General features: G+C 37.5%; 2 protein-coding genes across 2 annotated transcripts in view; one reads left to right on the top strand and one right to left on the bottom strand.

Moving 5' to 3' along the window:
• The window catches only part of MagR (Iron-sulfur cluster assembly 1 homolog MagR), a 45815-nt gene extending 32740 nt beyond the window's left edge, over window positions 1–13075 (top strand). Inside the window, exon 4 of the mRNA XM_081759251.1 lies at window positions 12610–13075. Coding sequence (XP_081615377.1) covers window positions 12610–12758 — 149 coding nt within the window. The 3' untranslated portion in view covers window positions 12759–13075. The remainder of the gene's footprint in view (window positions 1–12609) is intronic.
• Window positions 13045–22587, bottom strand: part of LOC145686203 (uncharacterized) — a 29485-nt gene continuing 19942 nt past the window's right edge. Inside the window, exon 3 of the mRNA XM_081759249.1 lies at window positions 13045–13366. Coding sequence (XP_081615375.1) covers window positions 13155–13366 — 212 coding nt within the window. The 3' untranslated portion in view covers window positions 13045–13154. The remainder of the gene's footprint in view (window positions 13367–22587) is intronic.

Genomic DNA, 22587 nt, shown 5'->3' on the forward strand with positions numbered 1-22587 from the left:
ATCAATAGGTCCAGTCTCATATAACCTAGCTACTGAAAGAGACGTTAAACTCCAAATCAACTCAACAAGTCCAAAATAGTTACTAGTACTTTTTTTTTTAACAAATTGGATCACTTTCAAAGTATGTTGATGTCGGTTTTGCAAGTACGGCAGCCGTAAGATCAACGAAGTTAATTGAACTTGATATCCTACGTCTACTTTCGCATTGAAATTTCGTAATAGAATATTCACATGGTATCGCGGAGTTGATCAAATACCCGTTCTATTTCTTCGTATAAACTGTTTTTAAATATCATCATTCTTATCTTCTGTTGGGGCATGTACATTTAAAACAATAATATCACATCACTTATCCTTAAAAGCACTAAAGAAAGTCTATCATTAACAAGTTCAAACCGATTAATTGCATATATTATTTGTTTGTGAACGAAAAATATTGTTCCTAGTTGATTATTTCCTTCCCCTGAAAAAACGTAAAATTTCTGGACTGCACTGCTCCCTTTCCTTCCCATCAAACTTCCTGAATTTTTACCAAGTCCATCATATTTCTCTAACTCATTTGTTACAGATAATATCGTGCGTGCCGTATAAGGACTTCTTATATTCCACTACTTCGCTCAGGTCGTGCTAAGATATCAGTCCTTGTTCGAGGCTTTTGCGAATGTTTCTGAACAATACTTTTTTTTTCAAGATGAAATTGTTACCCTCATATCAAACCTCCAAGCTGGAGAACCATCTGGTGTTATCTGTCCACGACTACTTACTCAATATCCGCAGGTAACCTTTGTATCTAGAGGCCTTCTCCTCGATCCGCAACGTTAGGACAAAGTCGTCTTAGTTTGCTTCAAAGTAAGGAGCTTGGGATCTGACACGATTCTTCCAACACCGTTTTCATTATTTAAAACATTGTTCGCAAGTTCTGTATTGGAAGAGTGAGTGTTTCCTCGTATTGGGCTGAATCTTAGTCAGGGGTCTAGAATATCCCCTATCAAAGGTGGTGTAAGTTTTGGGAAACCGGAAGTCGTAAGGCGATTGAGTGATCTGCACTATTTGATGTATCGCCAGATAGCTCTGTACAAGATATGATGCGTAAGTGGGTGCGTTGTGGTGATGAAGCTGTCATTAGTTGCCCAAATTTGCGACTATTTTCGTCCTATTACATCTCGCAATCGGCAAGAATGCCGAGATAGTTCTTCATAGTAATTGTTTGCCTTGTAGGAGTGTGTTCATAATGGACACTTTCTTATCAATCAAAGAACATAGTTTTGACCTTGCTGCGACTTTTCCTCAAGGCGTAGAGAATCAGAATACTTCCATTGGAACGACAGGCTTTTTAAAGATATTTGGTTCATTGATAACGGTCTGAAGCAAGTCATTAGCAGCTGTATCATGATGTTTTGTTCTGGCAACAGTAGTCGCGAAACGAATTTTCCCGCAACTCATTGCTGCTAAGGTTTTAACGTAAAAAATTGTTACTTAATTTTTTAGTATCCCAGCTCATCATCTAGTTCTGTCATTTGCCGATCCTGGGTGATTGCAATTCACTCACATCCAGTATTTCTGTTGTCTGATTGTTGTTGCGACTTTCACACCGTCAATCGCTCTGAACAGATTGCCGGAAATTTCTGGCAATGAATCACGTGGTAGGGCTGTCGAAAAGGTGTGACAAATTTTTGCAACATGGCGACTAGTTCATATTTGGAAGTATTAGACTCATTTGCATCCGTGTTATTGTTGTACAGTTTCACAGCTGATAGTTCTTATTCTAAATAAAATTGAGCAATTGGTTTGTGTATCGCAGATTTTTCATTGTGCATTTTCGCCCTATTTTACTCTTATACGTGCGTAAAGAACGCACATTAGCTTGTGAAAACTTGTAGAAGAATACGGTGAAAATGATCTACAAGAACGCCAATGTGAACGATAGTTCATGAAATTACGTGCTGGTAATTTTTGCACGCTGATAATTTAGGAAGGTCCACTGAAGTTGAGTATGATAAAATAAAGGCATTGATCAAATCAAACCCATGTTACACCACATGAGAGATTGCAGCAACGTTGAACACCAATCACTAGTGTTCACTACCACCTAAAGAGACCAGGATACATGAGTGAGTTCGATATCTGGCTACTGCGTGAAAGAAATTCATTTGACAGCGAGAAGATTACGTACAATAATGTGGTTCGCAATCTGTGTTAATCCCAATGTGATGATTCGCCCCAAACATCAAAAGCAGTCATTAGGGGAATGTTATGTTCTCAGTGCTGTGAGATTTTTAAAGGTGATGGATGTGTTTATCGAGCTCTTACCAAGGAAGCAAATAATGAGTGCAAATGTGACTGTCGGCATTTGGACAATTTGAACGAATCCATTATGCAGAAACGTCGGTATTTCATCACAACAACGGTAGAAGGGGAACTACGGTGGCTTAGTGGTAGAGCGTTTACCTCTGATGTTGGGAGTCCCTGGTTCGATCCCCGGCCAAGTAAGTTTGGGGTGGACAGCATCGTGTCCGTGGATTTTCGAGGGGTACTCCCGTTCTCATTCACTTACCTTAATCACGTCTCCCTTAGCCTAAAGGGCATAATCGTGGGACATTAAACAAATTTTCATCACAACAACGCACCAGATTTCGATCACCCACCAACCCTCTTGCTCTGCGTCATCGGACTTTAACTAGTTCCGATCAATTCAACCTCCATGCGTGGTATAACGTTCAATTCAAATGAGAACGTAAATCAGTATTTTGTTCAGTTTTCGTCGATAAAGACAGGTCCTTCTGTGAACATGGAATTTATAAAGCTCACTGAAAGATGGCAACGTGTTATCAAACAAAACTGGCAGCACATTATTTATTGGCCTTTGTTCCGTATACAAGTAAATGACCTTTGAAATACATAGAAAAGTAATGACTTATATTTTTGTAACAGCCCAATATTGTGTCTTTATTCTTGTTGTGCATATTGTACCGTTCCCAAAAGCATTCCCAATCATTGGATTAGTTTCTTGGAAGAAATATTCTAACTGATGCTGCAGTGGTGAAGCACTCTCCTCTGGTATGTAGGGTTCCCTGGTTCGATCCCAGTTCTCGCCAAGGAAGCTTTGTGGTGAGAAAACGTTGTGTGCGTGGAATTCCCGATCTTCCCACTATCTTCATTCCATCATTTCGTTGAGTATCACCATAGTCTCCCTTAGCCTCGTAGCATAATCGTGGAACGTTAGACGAAAAATAGTTCTAGCTTAGCACAGAATTTGATGCAGTACTCGCTCAAATTCCGATAACGATTATACACACTACATGTGCTCACTCAGCGGCATCTAACTCCAAACTGACGCAGCCAGTGAAATCGTCCTTATTTTTACACATGCGCATTACAGTCCGTTTTTATTAACTGCCCGGTTATATTGTGGCCGCGCAAACCATTTTATGTTCGCATTGGCACCATTCTTTCGGGTCAAACCTCGTATGCTTTTGTTCATGAGTGGCTAAATAATTACTTAACTGATTTCGATTGAACTTTCACTGCTGTTTCTGGAATCTTGGAATGATTGTAGGCTCTTTGACATCCATTGAACTGACCAATAGTTTAAAAGAAGCAAGATGTGCGAAGAAACTGATTTACTATGTGGAGAATTTTGCTTTGTTACATGTTTATAAACTGTAAGGGTGCTGTATGAAGAGATTTCTTGGTTTAGAGGATACCAATTTTTAATTTATGCACGACATTGCAATATCAAAATGTGGAGTACAACTGGTTACCATTCGAATAAACATAAACTAAACGTTTCTTCGCAGAAGGTTTCAGGGATTTCAGAGATATTATTTAATGAGCTGCTTTCCCAAAATATTTTATTCAAACGTGTTTGATCTAGTTGGGAAAATCGCTTTAAGACGTTCAGAGTAAGATACCAGTCTTCTACCAGGACAACGCAGTGCCTCACGTATCGGTAACCAGTCGTAAGAAGCTAAACAAGTTGGACTGAGACTTCCCACTATATTTACCTGTCGTTGCACTATCCTATTCTTTGTTCAGATTTCTGTTGAGTTCTCTTATCTGAAGATAATTCCGTGATTCCACGCTGTCAAATAGTAGCTCAGCTGCAAAGCCAGATTGATCGAGAACTGTACAATACTTTCAATGAATAAAGCTTTCTTCGCGCCATCGTGTTATATTTCATTTCCAAGGAAAGAAAACGACTCTCGTAACTTTCCAGACAATTCTATATCTATTGAATAAGTTAGCAAAATTATGGCTAGGTCAAAAATGTAATTACTTTGTTTCGTTGGAAGTCATGGAAGCCCTGGTCAGAGGACTTGCTTCGGAGATGATGTCGATACCAGCTATGTATGCGCTTCTTGCATTCGGGCTCTACCTTCAGTTGCAGTAACCTTGGCTCCCCTCATTGTGTCCGCGTTAACTACTAATTATTGGAGAGGAAATCCCTAACGGTGGGAATTATATATATAGATTCCTTGACGGAGAAAGACACTTCTGGACAAACCGGTTTGAGAGAGAGAATAATCTAATTGGTAATTTGCAGTTTAGTGTCCCTTTTCAGCATCAAGGCAATATGAGATGTGGATCTACAGTTTAAGATGGAATCCGAACCACCGTAATGCTTTCAAATTTCAAGAATCTTCCACCAGGAATCCAATCCGTGCACCAACGAAACGCATGGTAGCTACTATAATAGCATAACAGCGGAGAGGGCAAGAGAGAATGAGTGACAATTTATGATATGCAAAACAGTACAATAGACAGTGATTGCATAATACATTTTGACTACTTTTACCATCTTGCTATGACATATTTTTCTTTCAAGGATGTAATGATGATGGAGAGATGTATTATTGTACTAGCAGCGTTCACCCCGCTTCGCTGCGGTCACCCCGGAACGCAATAAACTTTGTTACTTAGATAATTTTTACTTTTTCGCTTTCAAGTGATATGATAAAAACCATAGAAGATTGCAGTAAATCTTAACATTATATCGCCTGTCATTTATGTTAACCCGCCCCGCTTCGCTGCGGTCATCCCGGTGCTGGCATATTGTAAAAGTGTCTGTAAAAATAAGCAAATCAATTAAAAAATTTTAAACAGAAGATTCAAGCTATTTTCCGCTGTATATCGCCTGTCATTTATGTTAACCCGCCGAGTGACACGGTCATGCGGGTTGCATATAAATACGTTTATTTTTACCTATGATGAACTAATAACAAAGGATTTGTACGTTATGGACACTTGAATGGTCAATTATCTCAAGACACTGGTAATTAAAAATTAAAGTGATATGATAAAAACCATCTAGGGTCCAAATCCTAATAACCCCCCAAAAATGAAAGAAATTGGTTCAGCCGTATTAGCGTGATGAGCGGACAAAGGATTTTGTACGTTCTCTTTTATATATATAGATAGATAGTATAAGACAGTCGCAGGGCGTGAGGCCGAAATTGTTGAGCACTATAAATAAATATAAGTAGCTGAGTAACTGTCGCACCTAGACATAGTGTATGTACACTTAAAAAGTAATTAAAGTGGCTTCTTTTCCGCCAAAATCTTTTACTAGTTATAATCATATTTTCAACTTCAGTAAGAAACAATTTTCATTTTAGCAAACCTGCGTTAATTTGACTTAAGTTTCGTGAACAATATATGATGCACGAAGAAAGGAAAAGTTGACGAAAACTGGTTTCGGGAAATACTGAAATTCAATTCTCAATCAATTTATTTAAATAGATGTGGAAGCAATTTTTGTTGTCAAAAATTATTTGACACTTCATGATGTAGCCAACTTTAGAATCGTTACCCAATGGAACAGTTTTGAACAACAACCACATTACATTTTTCCATCTCATCACATCACAGATACAAGATGAACCATAAGTTTTGCAATATTTCTACACGTGCCTTGTTTAGAGGTTTATAGTATGTGACGGAAGTAGTGTTCTGAAATGTGTAGTGCTGATTTGACTATTGCACCTTCATATTTACAGCTAAAATCCAATTCGGGATCTTTTGGGCCATAGCGCCACAACTTGAAACCAGGGTTGGATTTGGAGAAAGAAAGAAAGAAAGAAAAATCATGCATTTAAAACACGAAAAAAGTGTTCAAAATCTTTTAAAACATACGAAAAAAACATGTTTTAAACATTTTGAACAGTTTAAAACATATTTCAAAATCGTGTAATGTATTTATTAAAACTTTGCAACCAATCTTTTCATTTATTTTATTTTTGTTAAGACTACACTGTGTTGGGTACAGAATATTTCGGTATAGATTAGTAATTCTCAACTTATTTCATATCACGACCTCCTTTTATTATACCCTCTTGCCAGTGACTCTCGTAAGTACTTTCTTGGTTATAATAAACTTTAGGTAGATTTTAAAATCTACCTACTATAGAGATTTCACACAATCTATCAATATACATTGCAAAAGTGAAGTCCTCGCCATCTATATGTATTGAGAAGGGTTAAGGGAGAATGATAAAACTTGGAAGTGGTCTGACACATCAGATGGTGCTTTCAAGCATCATGGCGGATATCTTTGATTGATGTTCGAAATTTCAAATGCAAAGGGAGTCGTGTTACATGTTTTAAGACTAGAATTTTACCAGAAATACGGTTGTGCGGTTACTTTAGCCCTTAAGCAAGTCATTTCGGAGTTACCGCTTCTGAAAGTTTTCTAGTATTAGGTGCTAAGCTCGTGTTCCTTGAAGGCAGAGGAGATTTTAGTTGCAAAATTGGATTACTATTTCAGAATACTGATGCTAGTAAAATTATTTTAAAATATTGAATTTTGGAAAAGTAATGTTCGAAGCACACTTCATGTTGTGCTAACTTTAGAATATTTTCTGCAAGCCTATGTAATTGGTTGTTTTTTGGGGTCAATAATTTATGAAGAAAGGTAATATTTGGTGCGTTCAGAGCACAATGGATTCAAATCCATTTTCAATAAAGTTCAATTTTGCTCAGCAAATAAATTCTATTTCAAAACGTAATATTTTCGCAGTCAAGAGTCCAAAACAAATGTAACTAAAACCATGCGAAAGGGCATGGGATAATTTCATATGACAGCCGCTAGACAGGGGCGTCAGTGGGACAGGAGGGCAACCGCCCCTATCTCCACTCTGGATTTCAGATTTTTGGGGCAGTAAGGCACTTTTTGAAATCTTTTGATAAGCAAAGTCCAACAGAAGAAGCTTGAGGTCCTTACACCGAATAAATACGGAGAACATACAGATGATTAAAACTGGAAATTTGCTTAGGCCCAATTTCCAGAATTTTAAGTAGGCCCGAAACTCGAAAGTAGAGCCACCTTTGGAATTCTTCGACCAAAAAATATACAAAAAAGCAATATAGGCCTATAGCTCCTTACGGCCAATTGAAATGAATTATGACTGATCGAAATCCTATTTATTCGGTGTAAGAACTTCAAATTTTTTATGTTGGACTTTGCTCGGCAAAAGGTTTCTAAATCTGCATTACTGCCTCCAAAATCTGAAATTCAGGATAAGAGGCTGATGACCTTCAAAAGAACGGCCCTCTCTAGCGGCAGTTATATAAAATTCTAGATTGCATCTTCTCATGTAGTTTTTCTTTCTTTCATCTCGGATTTGTGGTTGTGAAAATATGTTTTCCGTCGGTGTATTCTTTTGGACATACTATGCATTTATTTAACGTAATTATGCATCATTGACTATGGTATTCGGAGCTTGACTTGTTAATCATTCCCACGCTGCAGCGTACACAACATAATGTTAAATTTATGAGCAAGGAGGGGGAAACTAGCCCTCCTCCCCCATTCCATCAACGCCCTTATAATCTGAAACTCTAGTCCACACCCTTTGCGTTTGCTGCGTTTGCTGAGCAAAATTAAACCTTTCTGAAAATGGACTTGGATCCCTTGTGCTCTGAACGTCCCATCTAAAAATATTTTATAAATACTGAGTTGACGCCAAATGATGAAGGTCCATGAGTTTTTTCTTTTTTTGCTCTAAAAGTCTCTAAAAAAATTAGTTGAGTTGATTTTAGTTTAGCGCCCCTTTCAGCAGCGAGGCTATATGAGACTTGGACCTACTGATTAACGTGGAATCCGAACCACATGAGCTCCCGCCGGGAATCGAACCCGGGTCTCCCACGCCAAAGGCGCGTACGCTAACCGCTTAGCCACGGAGGAGCTCATCTAAAAAAATGAAATGAGTACTACTACAATTCTAACTACCCATGATAAATATAGAACATACCTACGTAATGATACCATAAATATTTGTTTCATGCTATTCATATTTATGTTTATTTTAGAGTCCCGAACTCGAGTAGTTGGAAGTTTTTTTTTTTTTTTTTTTTTCAAAAATTCGCTGATTTTTTGTCAGTCTCGTGCTTGTTAAACTATGAGCGCAACGTTGATACACTTTCTTACTTATATATCTTATGTGTTGTTACATGCTTAGTATATTATATAAGTAACAAAGTGTATCACGATTGCGCTCATAGTAAAAAACAGAAAAAAACGCATCAGCAGAAATCTACTACACTGACGACATGTAACAGAAAGTTGCCTGTGAAAACCAAACGAAACCGCATTTGATCGCACGGAATGTGCATTTGTGAAAGAAAGAAGGTCCATGCAGTGATTAAAGGAGAACAGAATGCTCTGTAGTAACTTTGTGCAAGGTTGTAGAGATGTGTGTCGGGTGAAAAATATTGCAGAGTCAAGGGAGAAGGCGAACTGCATTTAAGGAGGTACGTGGCGCAGACATTACTTTGGACTTCAAGAGAACAAGGAAAAATACGTCCAGCTGCATTTCGTGCCAGTTGAAAAACCATCTCAAACGGATACCATTAAAAGTGCGCTCCCATGTTTTCATTGATTGTGGTATAATTATTCCTTCTGGAGCTCGATGCTGTCATTCGCATTTTAGTGATGGTATGTTGACGGGTGATGCTATAACACAATTGTCTGAATTCGCGGAAACAACAACTATGCCGAAAACAGAGTGGCAGAACTTTATAGAAGCAATAAGGCAAAGCGCTCGCACGAAAGAACTTTGATGACCTTACATCCTTATCAGACGAGGATTATCTGTTAACTGGGGTCAACAAAAATGATTTTACAATTATGGCCAACTCCATTAAAAGTAAAGTACGTTCTACTGCAACCCGCAGCTACCGTACTGCTTTAGCATTATTACTGGTGAAGCTTCGCACTGGACTTTCACATTCCGTAATGTCAGTTCTTTTCGGAATAAGCAGAAGAACGATAGGTAAATGTATTCAAGCAGTTACTAAAGCTCTAATGTCAGAGTTCGTGCGGCTGCATCTGGGTCTGGCGCATATCAGTCGAGAAGACTTTATAGCGAACCGCACCAGAGCGGCTGCTAACAAGCTTTTCGCAGAGGGCAGACACAATTCGGCAATTGTTATCGTTGATGAACTTATGTTTACATTGAGAAAAGGAGTAAATGTCGTGTTCAACGTAGAACATACAGTATGCATAAGCACAGACCACTCGTTATACTCGTCAGCACCACGGGTTACATTCTCGGCGTTTTGGGACCTTACTACGCTGATGGAAAGAATAATGATACGCCTATTTTAAATTCTGGCTTGGCACCTCAGTCTTTCACATTAAGACCCTGGTTACGTCCAGACGATGTTCTCGTCGTTGATCGAGGATTTAGAGATAGCGTTAAACTTCTCGAGGAGTTAGGAATAATTCCAAAAATGCCACATTTCTTACAAAGCAAGCAACAACATACCGCAAATGAATCGAATGAGTCACGACTGGTTACACGTATTAGGTGGGTGATAGAAGCTGTCAACGGTTTAATCAAACGATGGAAAGCTCTAGGACAGGTAATACCGAATACACAGATACCATGATTGGAGAGTTCGTTCGAATTATTTGTGCTATGTGCAATGCTTTTCGACCTTCTCGTATCTCACGTGATGACGGAGACCTTTAGCCTAGCCGGCATAACCGTTGTAAGTAAAACTTAAAGATTTCATTTCATGATTTGTTCGTGGGTTTTTCCATTTCTTCCTACGTTCTCATTCCACTAGTTATTTATCGCTAATCATCAATCTCCTTTATCTGAACAAGCATAACTCTAGGAACTTCAGAGAAATATACTGCTGTCGTTCCGGACCTCACACCCAGGATTATTACTTGTTCCGAACCATTGCTCGCTTCAACCAAGAGATGAAAGCTGCAGGGTATTCTTTGCCTCGAAGGCGGCTTCAAACGGTGGTCTCTATGAGTTGACTGAAACGTTCTCTCATTCGAAATTTTATATTAATGTCACGAAGCGCATGATGTAACTTTCAATGTTGTTTTATACGATGCAGCATTTCAGTGGCCCCTATATTAGAAAATCCCCTAGCAGAACCCCTTACATAATAGTTATTAACACTTTTTTTTATAACATTGGATCGCCTTCACTACAATATGTCGATGCCTTGCAAGTACGAAGTTTCAAAATTGAACTTGATATACTACGTTTTCGTAAGAACTGTTTACATATTTTAATCTGTCTGTGCAAGGACATTTTGTGCAAGTCACCATTAAAGTACAGACTCACTTATGGTGCAGGATGTTTTTCTCCAACTTCAGTCGTAGACAAGGAACTTGGGCACAAAAAATAAACATGGAGTTTACGAGCGTTTGTAGAAAAGTCTTATCTTACTACTGATGAAATAAAGCAACTTTACAGTGGCATTTGTACCGAGGTTTCTTTTGCGGCTGTCTGGCCTCGATGATACAACTTTCATCACCAACAACTTTCACAGACAGGCTATCATTCTAAGAAGATACTCACCCATTGTCTATCTTAAAACTGCTAATTCATACAGTAATAAATGCAAATTCTATTTGCAGCTTCAATCAAGAGGAAGTGAAAGCTGCAGAGCAGTTCTTTGCCTCGAAAGACAAGAACTGGCCTAAAGGTGGCATCAGACGATGGTCTCTATAATAGTTGACTGAAAAGGTGTCTCATTTGAAATTTTAGCATTTATGTCACGAAGTGCACGATGTTACTTTCGATGCCACGAAACTGGCCTAAAGGTGGCTTCGACGTTTCACCTTGGTGGCCTTCTTTAGACGCTTTAATGGGCACCATTTACTGTTTCATCTTTTCGATGTACTCAGCCGATATAACACCCCTCGCATTCCCAAAACAGGCCCAGCTGATAGGACTGCCTTGAACTTTTAGGGAGTTGGGGGTTATCTTCACTGTAGATTTTCTCTTGGACTCTTCTGACCAGGGACGAAACAAGGGTCCATTATTTTCACTCAGTTTGAAAAATGTCTCAGGTTTGCTTACACATGACATATGTCTCACATTTGCTTTCAATAATCTACATTTTCGAACCCACAGACCTGGACATCTGATGCATGGCTAATGCAACTGATAGAATGTATACAACCCATTCCTGAACATGCCCACTTTCTCTGCGATGAAATTTTGTCACTCGACTGTCTGCCATGACAAGGTTCTAGATTGCTGTAATGTTTTCTTTAGTAATGGCGGTTGTTGACACTCCATTGCGAGAGGTATTTTGGACACAGGGACTTTTGAATTCTGTCGCCTACTTTTTCACGGAGGAACAGGACGAGGCATCCTGCCCTAATGTTTCCGTCATGCCCTTGTTCGGAAAATGCGTACCTACACCACAATCTTCAATATCTGAAAGAAAGAAAAACAGCTGCTATTACGAAATTCGGTATAGAACCTTACGAAGATATGTACTGAGAGTAGCAAACCTCGCAAACCTTCGGCAAAAAAATAGTTGCATATGGATAAGCCGAGAACTTTTCAGTCAGCCTTCGTATTTTGAGTCTTAGCCAGGTTTTGCTATAACTTGACAAACCAAGTAGCCGAAATAATACAAAATCTTTCATTTGCCTTTGTATATAGATTAGTTTAAGATATATACATGGTGTTTCAAAACAACACTGACAACGTTTGAGAGGTAATTCCTGACACAAGACAAAAAGTATAGACCAACCTGGGTGCACAAAGGCTTCCTTTTGGGGTTATAGGCTACCAAAAACATAAAAAAAGAACTTTAAAGGCCCTTAGCTCCAAAACTATAGGACCTACCGCAATCGGGTCAAAACTTTACTTAGGAACTAGTATGTGTCCTATCCATGTTTCAGAATCCTGCGGTACTTCCGCAACAATTTTTATAGAGGTAGTTGGTGAGTACTTTAAGTTATATGCCCGTAGTCAAACTTCCTCAATAAAAATTGTTGCGTGAGTATCTTAGAATTCTGAAAGATGGATTTTTGGATAGGGCACATACTAGTTCCTAAGTGAAATTTTGACCCGATACGGTAATCCCATAGTTTTAAAGCTAAGGACCTTTAAAGTTCATTTTTTCATCTTTTCGGCAGCCTGTAACTCCGAAAGGAAGCATTTGTGCATCCAGGTTGGTCTATACTTTTTGTCATCTTGGTGTCAGGAATTACCTCCCGAACGTTGTCGGTGTTGTTTTGAAACTCTCTATCTATAGAATGATACGTGTGTGTTGTCTGTGTAATGATAAAAACTACACTTTATTGAATGATTATTATATAAATATGTATTTTTTCTTTCTTTATAGGTGTACGTGTTATAATTGATAAGAAAGCTCAACTGACATTACTAGGTACGGAAATGGACTATATAGAGTCGAAATTGTCATCGGAGTTTGTATTCAATAATCCAAACATAAAAGGAACTTGTGGTTGTGGAGAAAGTTTCTCTATTTAATTTCGCAATGTATTAGAGAAAGTATGAAAGGAATACGCGTTATGGAATGTGGAAGTGTGAGGAATGGCCTTGATAGCTTCGCAATAGCACGAAGTCTGAGCATGCAATGATAAAAGGCAGTATTACTTCAAGAGCAAATTGTGTGAAATTTGGAGAAGGGTGATCAATATTTATTGAGTATATATAGTAGCTAAGCTACTTCTGTTAAAAGAGTGTACATACTGGAATGTTAACTGTATAGTAAATAATTTTATAGAGATTTTGTTAAGAATTAAAAAGCTGTAAATACATATTTAATTTATTTTATTAAATAGGCATTATATACAAATTCATTTACTTGGTTTACAATTTATATTTACAATTACTTAAATTGTCTACACAGTTAGTTCCATAATTTTATTTAAAGGTTTTACCTGAGTTGATATGCGTGTGTGTTGATGCAGAGACATGCTTCGTTTTCTGACGGGACTTTGTAGCTGTTGTGGAGCTACAGCGTTCAACTTTCTTCGGCTTAGAACTTTTACAGAATTGATCAGTTTCATTGGTCTCAACAGTTCTTGGCCTGAATTGTTCTTGCTGCCTCATTCTCATTTGTGACGGTTGTTTATCTGCAAAATAAAACACACGTACCATAAACAAATTTCTACATATAAAATAAGGCTCAAATCCTGATTTATATATGCGTGAATTTGGATATTCGTATACCAAGTTTCCTTATACTTTATATCTTACAATTTTACCCACCTACTTAATACACGAACTGTACTTAGCAGATAGTGTTAAATATTAAACTACACAGAAATTTAATTAAATATGTTGGCTTTCTGTTGCTTATACCTTACTTGCATAGAGAAAAATGAATTCTTGTCTTTTTGCTAATTAGCTAAGATTTTTTTTTGAAGGTTATTCTGTCTGAGAGTTCTGCTCGAAGGTAGATTCTATCCCACTTAATGTAGCTAATGGTATATGAGGGTAAATTGGGAATTGCAATTAGGTTTAACACATACACAGGAAGTGAATAATGGGGTCTTGTTACACATTTATACAAACATAAAAAATGTTCAACGCTAGGAAAGAAGCATGGGAGAACAAGGACATTAGCCAAACTTCAGATCAGATGCATTGGCCATACCCCACGTAGCAGTAAGAAAAAGTAAGTCGCAGTTACGTTGTGGAAGCGTATATGTCCTGACAGTTGAATATGCCTCGTTGGCGAATGCGGCAGCAGTACCAATAGATTTTTTTGTCATCGCTCCCGGGAGAACCGTGGTATAGCGAGAGTGTATATAAACTTTCCGCGAAATTAATACCTGCATAACGCGAAATGTAGCCAAATGTGCAAGCAATCGATAGCTCGACGAACAAACTTTGACATCGTTGTCAAATCACGACTCAAATTATGGCTATGTTAGATTGTACAGCTATATTAAAAACACTCGCACAGGAATGAGGTAATAATGCAAAAGCAACCAATGTCTGCATCCGCACGTGCGGCATGCAATACAGTTGGTTGCACACACCATCATGCAAGATCAACCCTTACAGTATAAGTCGTTCCCTACCACATTATCTTGCCTCAAAGAGAGCTGTGGTACGTGTGTGTTCTGTATTTGTCTGCAACTATTTGTCATAAAGAAGTCACTTCTCAGTATTCTCATTACAGCACGGGATTTACATTCTTAAAGGTAGTATTATAATCGCTAAATATCAGACATCTGCATCTGACGTTTAATTAATTCACTGCTAAAGTTGTATATTATTATACAAGCATTTGATTCGTCTAATGTATGATCACAGTTATGCAGAATAAAATGCACTATTGAGTATATAATTCGAGTAAAGCCGTTTGTTCTACTCTTGAAGTTATTAACATTTTTTATTACACTTTATGTGAGAGACTAAAACATATCGTCCCTTTGTGTCGTATCTCAGTTTTTTTCATTTTTCAGGAGAGCAATTTGAAATTTTGCACCTAATTCACTTTCCTGTTACGCTCGTGTTTACTAACATCTATTTACCAATTTTTGACACAATGTAGCCAAAAGTATATTCTTTAATACCACATGTTCTAATTATATAATATTGTAATATTAAGCCATAAAATGTGTTATTTGAGATACTTCACTTTAAAAAAAAAAAAAAAAGTTTGTTTTAAGAATGAGTTACGTCACTGTGCATAGTTCTTGGGATGTAAGAATAATGCCAAATTGAAGTTGGAAAACTGTAAATTTGTCCATTTGTGCACATCTAAGTTGCTGTATTCATCTTTGATAGAGTAAATTATAAAAAAAATAGTAAAACTATCGAACCAAAAGTCTTTATTTCTTTCATTAATTACTTAAACATATTTATTAAATTAATAGTAAGAGAACGAACTAATCGGGCTTATGACCTTTCACCAAAAATGAAAACAATGTGGTATGAAATGAATACTACAAACTAACATTATTAAGTGAATATGAAGCTGTATGAAAGAAAAATAAAATTCAAGACGGCGTCTAAATAATGAAATTAAAAATAAGTTATCATATCCAAACTAGAGTATAATAAATAGTATTCGTTTAAGTAAACATGAGTATGAGATAACTTAAATGAGTACAGTTAATAGCACATCCATACAATCCTGAAAATTAATTGAATCATGTCCATAAAGTAATTGGCAAAAATCAGTCCTGAAGTTAACAAAACTACACAAAGAAACAAACTTGTTTTTGTTTGAAACCGCTCTAATGGTCGAGGTGCAAGTAAAATTGCTGGTGCTCAAACATTTGTATGATAGGGGTAGGTCCGTTGCACAGAGATGTTAAGGATTTAGGATTGAGATTTCTGGGCTTTCGGCATCTATGGCTATTTAGCCCGTCACGGATGAGGGATGACGTTCCTCGGCGAGCACACTATTCCAGGAAAGGGAAGGAAGAAAGGAAGCGGCCTGGGACTTATAAGTTAGGTACCATCCCGGCATTTGCCTGGAGTGAATGAGGAAAAAACAGGAAAACCTCATTCAGGATGGCTGGCCTGAAAAAAGCTTTTTACATTTTTTCAACCGACTGCCCCCCCACAGAGATGTTAAGTCTTCGTATTTGTCTTGGGCGACTTTCAGCTTTCACAGGTTAAGCTCCCCAACCTTAAAATATTTTACGTTCTTCTTGAAGCGCTGAACTTGGAGTTCCTCGTAGTTCAATTGCAGGTGGCTGGTTTTGTTTAATAATAATAATAATAATAATAATAATAATAATAATAATAATAATAATAATAATAACAATAAAAAAGTCGGCAGTGACGTAACTGGAGGGGGTTTGTGCCACAGGCGCCGGATTGAGAGGGCGCAAAACTGGGCAAATAAATATTTATTTTCATTATAAGACATTGGAAAAAGTTTTAGCAAAATAAAGATCATAAAAAATACTTCAGAAACTTAACAGGACAACAACGACTTACCAACCTTAGGATCATATCCATAGAACATAAGTTAGCTTCAAAACTATCTTTTGAGGACATCGTAAAAACTTTTGCAACCAAAAGAGCCCACAAAGTTAAAATTTAGTTACAGCTCTTTTGTGTTTACATTTAACTTACATCGAGTAAAGCGATTTGCAAAATGTCCGAGTGTAATACTTGAGACAATATCATAATTAAATATTCTATTCTAAAGCAACAGACTATTGATTCATTGTATACATTTGCACATTTCGTTATAATTCCAAAAACATTGTGATATAGCAGTTATCAGAATAAGACTATAATAATATGTCAAGCATGCTACTCTCATTATTTGGCAATCAAATACTAATTAGTTTGGTGTTTTGTCTTGCACTAAAAATTAAATTATGAACTGCAATTTCGAAATCAAGCTTTACCACTTGAAGAAAAAAATGGAATAGAAGAATTACTGTGTGATGTCAGTATGAGGTGTACTCGAGGAGCGTTTTAGTTTGGTTGGTCAGAGGGTGAGAGTACTTGCCTCGGGCGAAAACTAACATATATAGTTGCGTCGCTGGTTGTTGGTAAACTCTTCAAAACTCTTATTTCCATCATGTTCTTTGAGTTCGCGTCTTTTGCATTACTTCTCTCTGATTCTCGAATTTGTAGAATTCTAAGTTCTTTGGAGAACTGCCTGAAGTTGAGGAAGTCACTATGCTATAGTTCCACTACCTCAAAAGATCGCTTTCTACGAGTGAGCTTGATCACAGAGACCAGTTGTGAAGGCACACAAATGTTTCCTGCTTGCTTAAACAACAAATTAAAACAAATTACGCATTAAGGTGAACACAAACACACAAATAAAGAAAAATAAGTCGTTTGAGATATGACTGTGTGAATAATAGAAATCTACTTTAATTTTTCTTGCAAACTGTCGTACCTGGAGTGACGGCAGTTCGAGAGAAATTTAATTCTCCACAATTGAGAAACGACGAACATCAAACTGCTTATTTCACAATTATATTTGGGAATTTAGATATGGCTATTAAAGAGAGTTATAGAGCTCCTAAAGGGAAATTCGGGACTGGTTAACTTTTTTTTTTTTTTTTTTTTTTTTTTTAAAGATACGACACTTTGCAAACAAAGGGACGATATGTAATTGTATTTCGTTCAACACTTCCAACTTAAGGTTTTGTGACATCTATATCCGAACTAGCGGTGGTCGAATAGCCAGCATTAAGAAGTCATTAATTTCTGAATTCCAGAATGTCGAAATTTCTGTAGAAATTGAAAATCTCATAATCAAAAATATGAAGCACGATATAAATTTGACAGGGTTGTAGGAAAGAAACCGTATAAATTCACGCGTTCACTAATTGAGTGTGGAAGTAAATTCGAATATTTTCATTGCCATTTGTTTAAGTATGTTCAAACATTGGCTACCTCGAGACTCCAGGGTTTCGGAATATCCCAAGTTCAGTACATTTTCAACGGGTGTATGCATCATGATCTTCGAACACCGGGAATGCAAAGTCTTTTCTTCAGAATGGGTTTGTAAGTTTGTTCATGTTAGCTCACTGGTAGAGCGCGAGATTCCCAATCGTCAGGTCTTGAGTTCAAATCCAACAAACATTTTTTTTATTAATAGAATTGCACAGAAGTATGATACAAGGAGTGCTTGCTATGAGAAATATTTTCAGAAAAGTTTAAGTACCCCTGAAAAACGGCTGTTTTGGGAGTTGGAGTAGGGACAGTAATAGTGTCCAAGACCCTTCTGTATTTATTAGACGTTCCATTCTTCTGGGCATGGAATTATTGGATATCCGATATATCTATCTCCTTCCCCTATCTCTAGCCATGTCTCGGAAACAAGGTCCCACAGGTGGATCTGCCTCAGGCCAAATGTCCCTTAGAGTACGCTTCACTTCTGCCCACATGTTTTCCATGGGATTAAGGTTTGCTCCGCGAGGCTGCCATGCAAACCATTCCTGAACCACACGTGAAGTATATATTGGGGACTGGTCTTGCTGGAACTGAATGATACCATGAGGCTGAAGTACTTACATTGTTAGTACCATGAAGTTACTCATGATGTGTAGATACTGAACACTGTCCACGTGTTCTTCAGTTCTGTGAAGCTGTCCTGCACCACGACTGGAAATCCAACCCCAGCATCAAATAAATACATGACTACTGCGATTGCAAGCAGCCACATATCTAGTGGCATATCGGGTGTCCTTCAGATACACAAAACAGGGCCCCTCATTCGATGTGAATATGGAGTCATTTAAAAAAACATTATGCTTTTCCACTTGGGATCCACATTCCCATGTGCAAATGCGAGACAGTAAATTTTGAGTTCGCCTGAGAGTTTTTCTTCAAGCAGCAACACGGTCACGTAACCCAGTATGATGAAGCCTTCGGAGCACTGCGTACAACCAGGAAGCTTCTCTTAGCTGTCTATATGTCCTTATTGGGTCTAACCGGGCTTCGGTAATTTACGATCAAGTAGTCGTCATGTGTCTACCGAGGCGGAAGATGCGGTTAGTGAACAGTCTGACCTGAAGTGCCATATTGCCGAATCCATCGCCTGGCTGCAGAAGCCGGAGTACCTATTTGTCTGTCACTGGCAGTTACAGTAAAGTCCTCTGACTCCGTAAGTTGAACGTCGGCAATTCTGTGAGTAGCAAAGAACAAATAACAGCTGGTAAATGGCATACGATTGCTGCCTTGCAGGACACGCTGCTTGTGGAGAAGGATTTGGTAACCATTCTCGAAAGCAATCTTAAAATGGGGCAAGGAATATTCGTTGATAAACGAACTATAAGAATAGTTTTCATACATAAGAAAAGCTGTGTTAACACAGTGAATTGTTATACTGCCATTACACTACAAAAATATACACTCTGGATTTAAACCTAGAAAAAGCGTCCAAAGGCTTCTCCTGTTACGAAACAACAAACGGAAATCAACATCATTCCTTAAGCAAGCAGTAAGTTTGTTTCAATATTACTTTTCTAAACCAATCTAATCTTCCTTATCTAAAATCACTAATGCGTAATAAAATGGCGAACTAAACGTGACTCAATCTGGTGGCGTTATATAAAAAAAAATAAATAAATAAATAAAAAAATAATTAAAAAAAAACCTTGGCCATATTTCTTTGGTTGTAAAAATAGCTAATCGTTAAAGCCTGTGCTTTCTAAAATGGTACAATCCGCGACTAAAAACCTGCAACATGAGGATGTAAGTTTATTGTGAAACTACGCCCAACAGCACAGGGAATGAACATAACGTCTAAGTGGAACGAATCACGTCAGGATAAACCTCGGCCTCCTCCCGTGCACACTTATTTTGGAGCAAAAGACTTCGTCATTTCACAATAAACTTATATGCTCATGTTGCAGGTTTTTTGCCACGGATTGTACCACAGGGACAGGTTCGAGTCCTGGTGCGATTAAGTACTTTTTCTTACTAGTCAATAAGACAATAGTAACTGATTTCAAATGACAAAAGTACAGAATTTGCAAGCAAGAGGTCTTGCGTCTTCAAACTGAGCATGACTGCGAAAACCTAAAAAGAAATATAAAGTGGTCAAGAATTGGAACCAATGAACAAGACTTTCGGACACCACTGGCGTGAATTTCCTTTTCTCTGATGGTGTTCGAATCTATAGATCAAGGTTCGATCTCAGCTAATCTACGATTTTTTTTTTAAATATATAAATCATAATTAAAATCAAAAGTATCAGAATATTGCCTTGGCTACGAAATGCAAATCATTGGACAATCGAGAGATGTGTGTTATCGCAATACATCGGTGAAATTGATATATTGTTAATATATAGTATATATACACCTGTGTGACGGGTAAAGAAATCACATTTACAATGTGATTCAGAAAACAGAGCATGTAATAACATTAATATTGAAACATAATTATTAATAATGTAACTGTAAGTTACAGTTGAATTGTTAATGTCTTTTTCCAGTTACGAGATTAGCGAATGCAATGTCTGTTAGTAGTTTGTGATATACAACAGTGCGTTTCAAATAAGGAGAAATTTACTTTGTTTTTAACTTAATAGAGAAACCCTGGTTCTCGATTTGTTAAGGCATCGTTTACGGCCTGCATATATGCAGAAGCAAGTAAAGAAATGAGTAAAAACTAAAATAACAGAGTTCCTACTGATCTGGAGAAATCTATTTCCCTGACCTTTGGCAGGAAATTCCCTGCCTTTCATGACAGGTGTCGGATGACGTTAACGTATAAATAAGGAATATATAACGGTGAATATTTATACATGAGAACATTTATTCTATAGAGACAAATAGTAATCAACTGCTCATACGTACATTCCACTTACCATCTATAAAATTCTGAGCAACGTTTCATACTGTGATCACCAGGGCCCGGATCTTGTTGACCTAAAATTTTCTAAAAAGTGACCTATAAAATGACACTAAAATTCCTCTAAAATGACCCTAAAATTCACCAAAAATTGACCCTATTTTTTTTAAAGTTTATTTCGTTAAACACCGTCATTTTTCAATATCTATTAGATTTTAATTACCATTTCTGACTCATTCTCAAAAGTTCTGTTTCAGTCAGTTGCAGTCTATTGATCAGTCCATTGTACGGCATTGTACGTACTGAAAGCGTCAATTCACTCCCGATTTGAAACTAGGAAACACACTTAAACAATAGAAGTTCGCAAGTGTAGACTGTATACATGAGAATAATTGATAAAAACCCCGTTTAAAATCTTTGACGTCTTCTAATCCATTGTTAGTTATTCACGTGATCACATCCTTTGTGGTCAATGATCTAAAACCATTTGTTTGGCCACCAACCAACCCCTACCCATAGTCAACAAGCTACAACTTAGTGTTCATTAGCTTCTTAGGAATGCAGTTTTCCACCCCAATAATCAGGGACCAGGAAAAGAGATAACTTCGTACTTTTCAAATCCGTGCTCATTTTAAGATTTCCTTATGTAGAAGAAAAAGACCATAAGTGACCTGAAAGTTACCTTAAAATATTAAAAAATGACCTGAAACTTCAAAACGGCAAAAAGTGACCAAAAGTTGACCCTAAAACAATATACTTTTAGAACCTTGAGTTGACATATAACGTTTTTATTTGAAGTTGCCTTGTCCTATCCGTAACAGAAAAAAGTTGATTTGTCAACAAGATCCGGGCCCTGGTGATCACTAATGGTTAGCTAAGCTGAAATTGGTGTACAATTAATGTTAGAAAAAATATATTTTATAAAATTTCCCTTACTTTCCCTGATTTCCAGTCTTTTCCCCTGACCTGCACCATTTCCCTGAGTTCTCCCTGACTTTCTTGACCAGTAGGAACTCTGAATAAGTAACAGAATTAACCAAACAGTAAATCGTATAGTAGAAACTATAATAAATGTAAGATGGGAGTGGGACATGGGTTATAAACAGAGGCCAAGTTACCGTCACATGTTAATCTTTTAACTTTAGAAGTCGCAATGTTGTGTAATGTCAGAAAGTAGAAGACAACTAAATATACACATGTACTCGTAAGCTACTATCTTACTATTATAGACTAAAGGTCAAAGTATACTATACATTAAATTCAATCCTATCGATGTAAATAATTTATTGATTATAATTTATTTCAAGTCAGCTCACACGTGTAGCAATGCATTATGAAACACGTTTACAACGCCGGGTTAATCTAAGTTTAATTTGCGTTTGAAACCAAGTTTTGAGATTTTTTTTATGGAACTTAGGTTTCTGTCCAAACGACAATAACATATTCTTAGTTCCTACGAAAAAGATTTGATTTTCAGTTTAACGTCCCTTTCAACAGCGAGGTTATATAAGACATGAACCTACAGCTTAAAGTGGAATCCGAACCACAGGAGCTCCTGCCAGGAATGGAACCCGAGTCTTCCATGCCAAAGCACATGCTAACCGTTTAGCCACGAGGGACCTCTTCTGCGGAAAAGAAACAATTTTAGAAGAAAAACAACAGAGCAGTTACAAAAAATACGTTGTGACAGTGTAATTTTGGGGAGCCGAGAGCGGCCCGCCAACATTTTGCTCAGGGTGAAATTTCTTAAAGGCTATACATATAAAATTCTATCGGTAACAGTAAGATCTTAGACGATTCCTGTGTAGGCCGTAGTTGCTCAATGGTAGAGCTCACCTTTGGCGTTATGGGACGTCGGTTCGATCCCTGCTTATGCCATTTGTACAAACACTGTGTGCGTGTGTTTTCTCAAGGTTCTCGTTGTTTCCCCCACTCTTTGTTCTACTATCCATCCAGCCTGAGCCAAAGATGCGTAAAGGACTTGCACATTAAATTCAAAGTCAACGATTCCGGTCAGGTGTAAATGCTTCAGCAGTCTTAAAATTGCATGTCACTGAAA

This window comes from Thermobia domestica, chromosome 5, assembly GCF_964235325.1.
Source record: "Thermobia domestica chromosome 5, izTheDome1.hap1.1, whole genome shotgun sequence".
NCBI lineage: Eukaryota > Metazoa > Arthropoda > Insecta > Zygentoma > Lepismatidae > Thermobia > Thermobia domestica.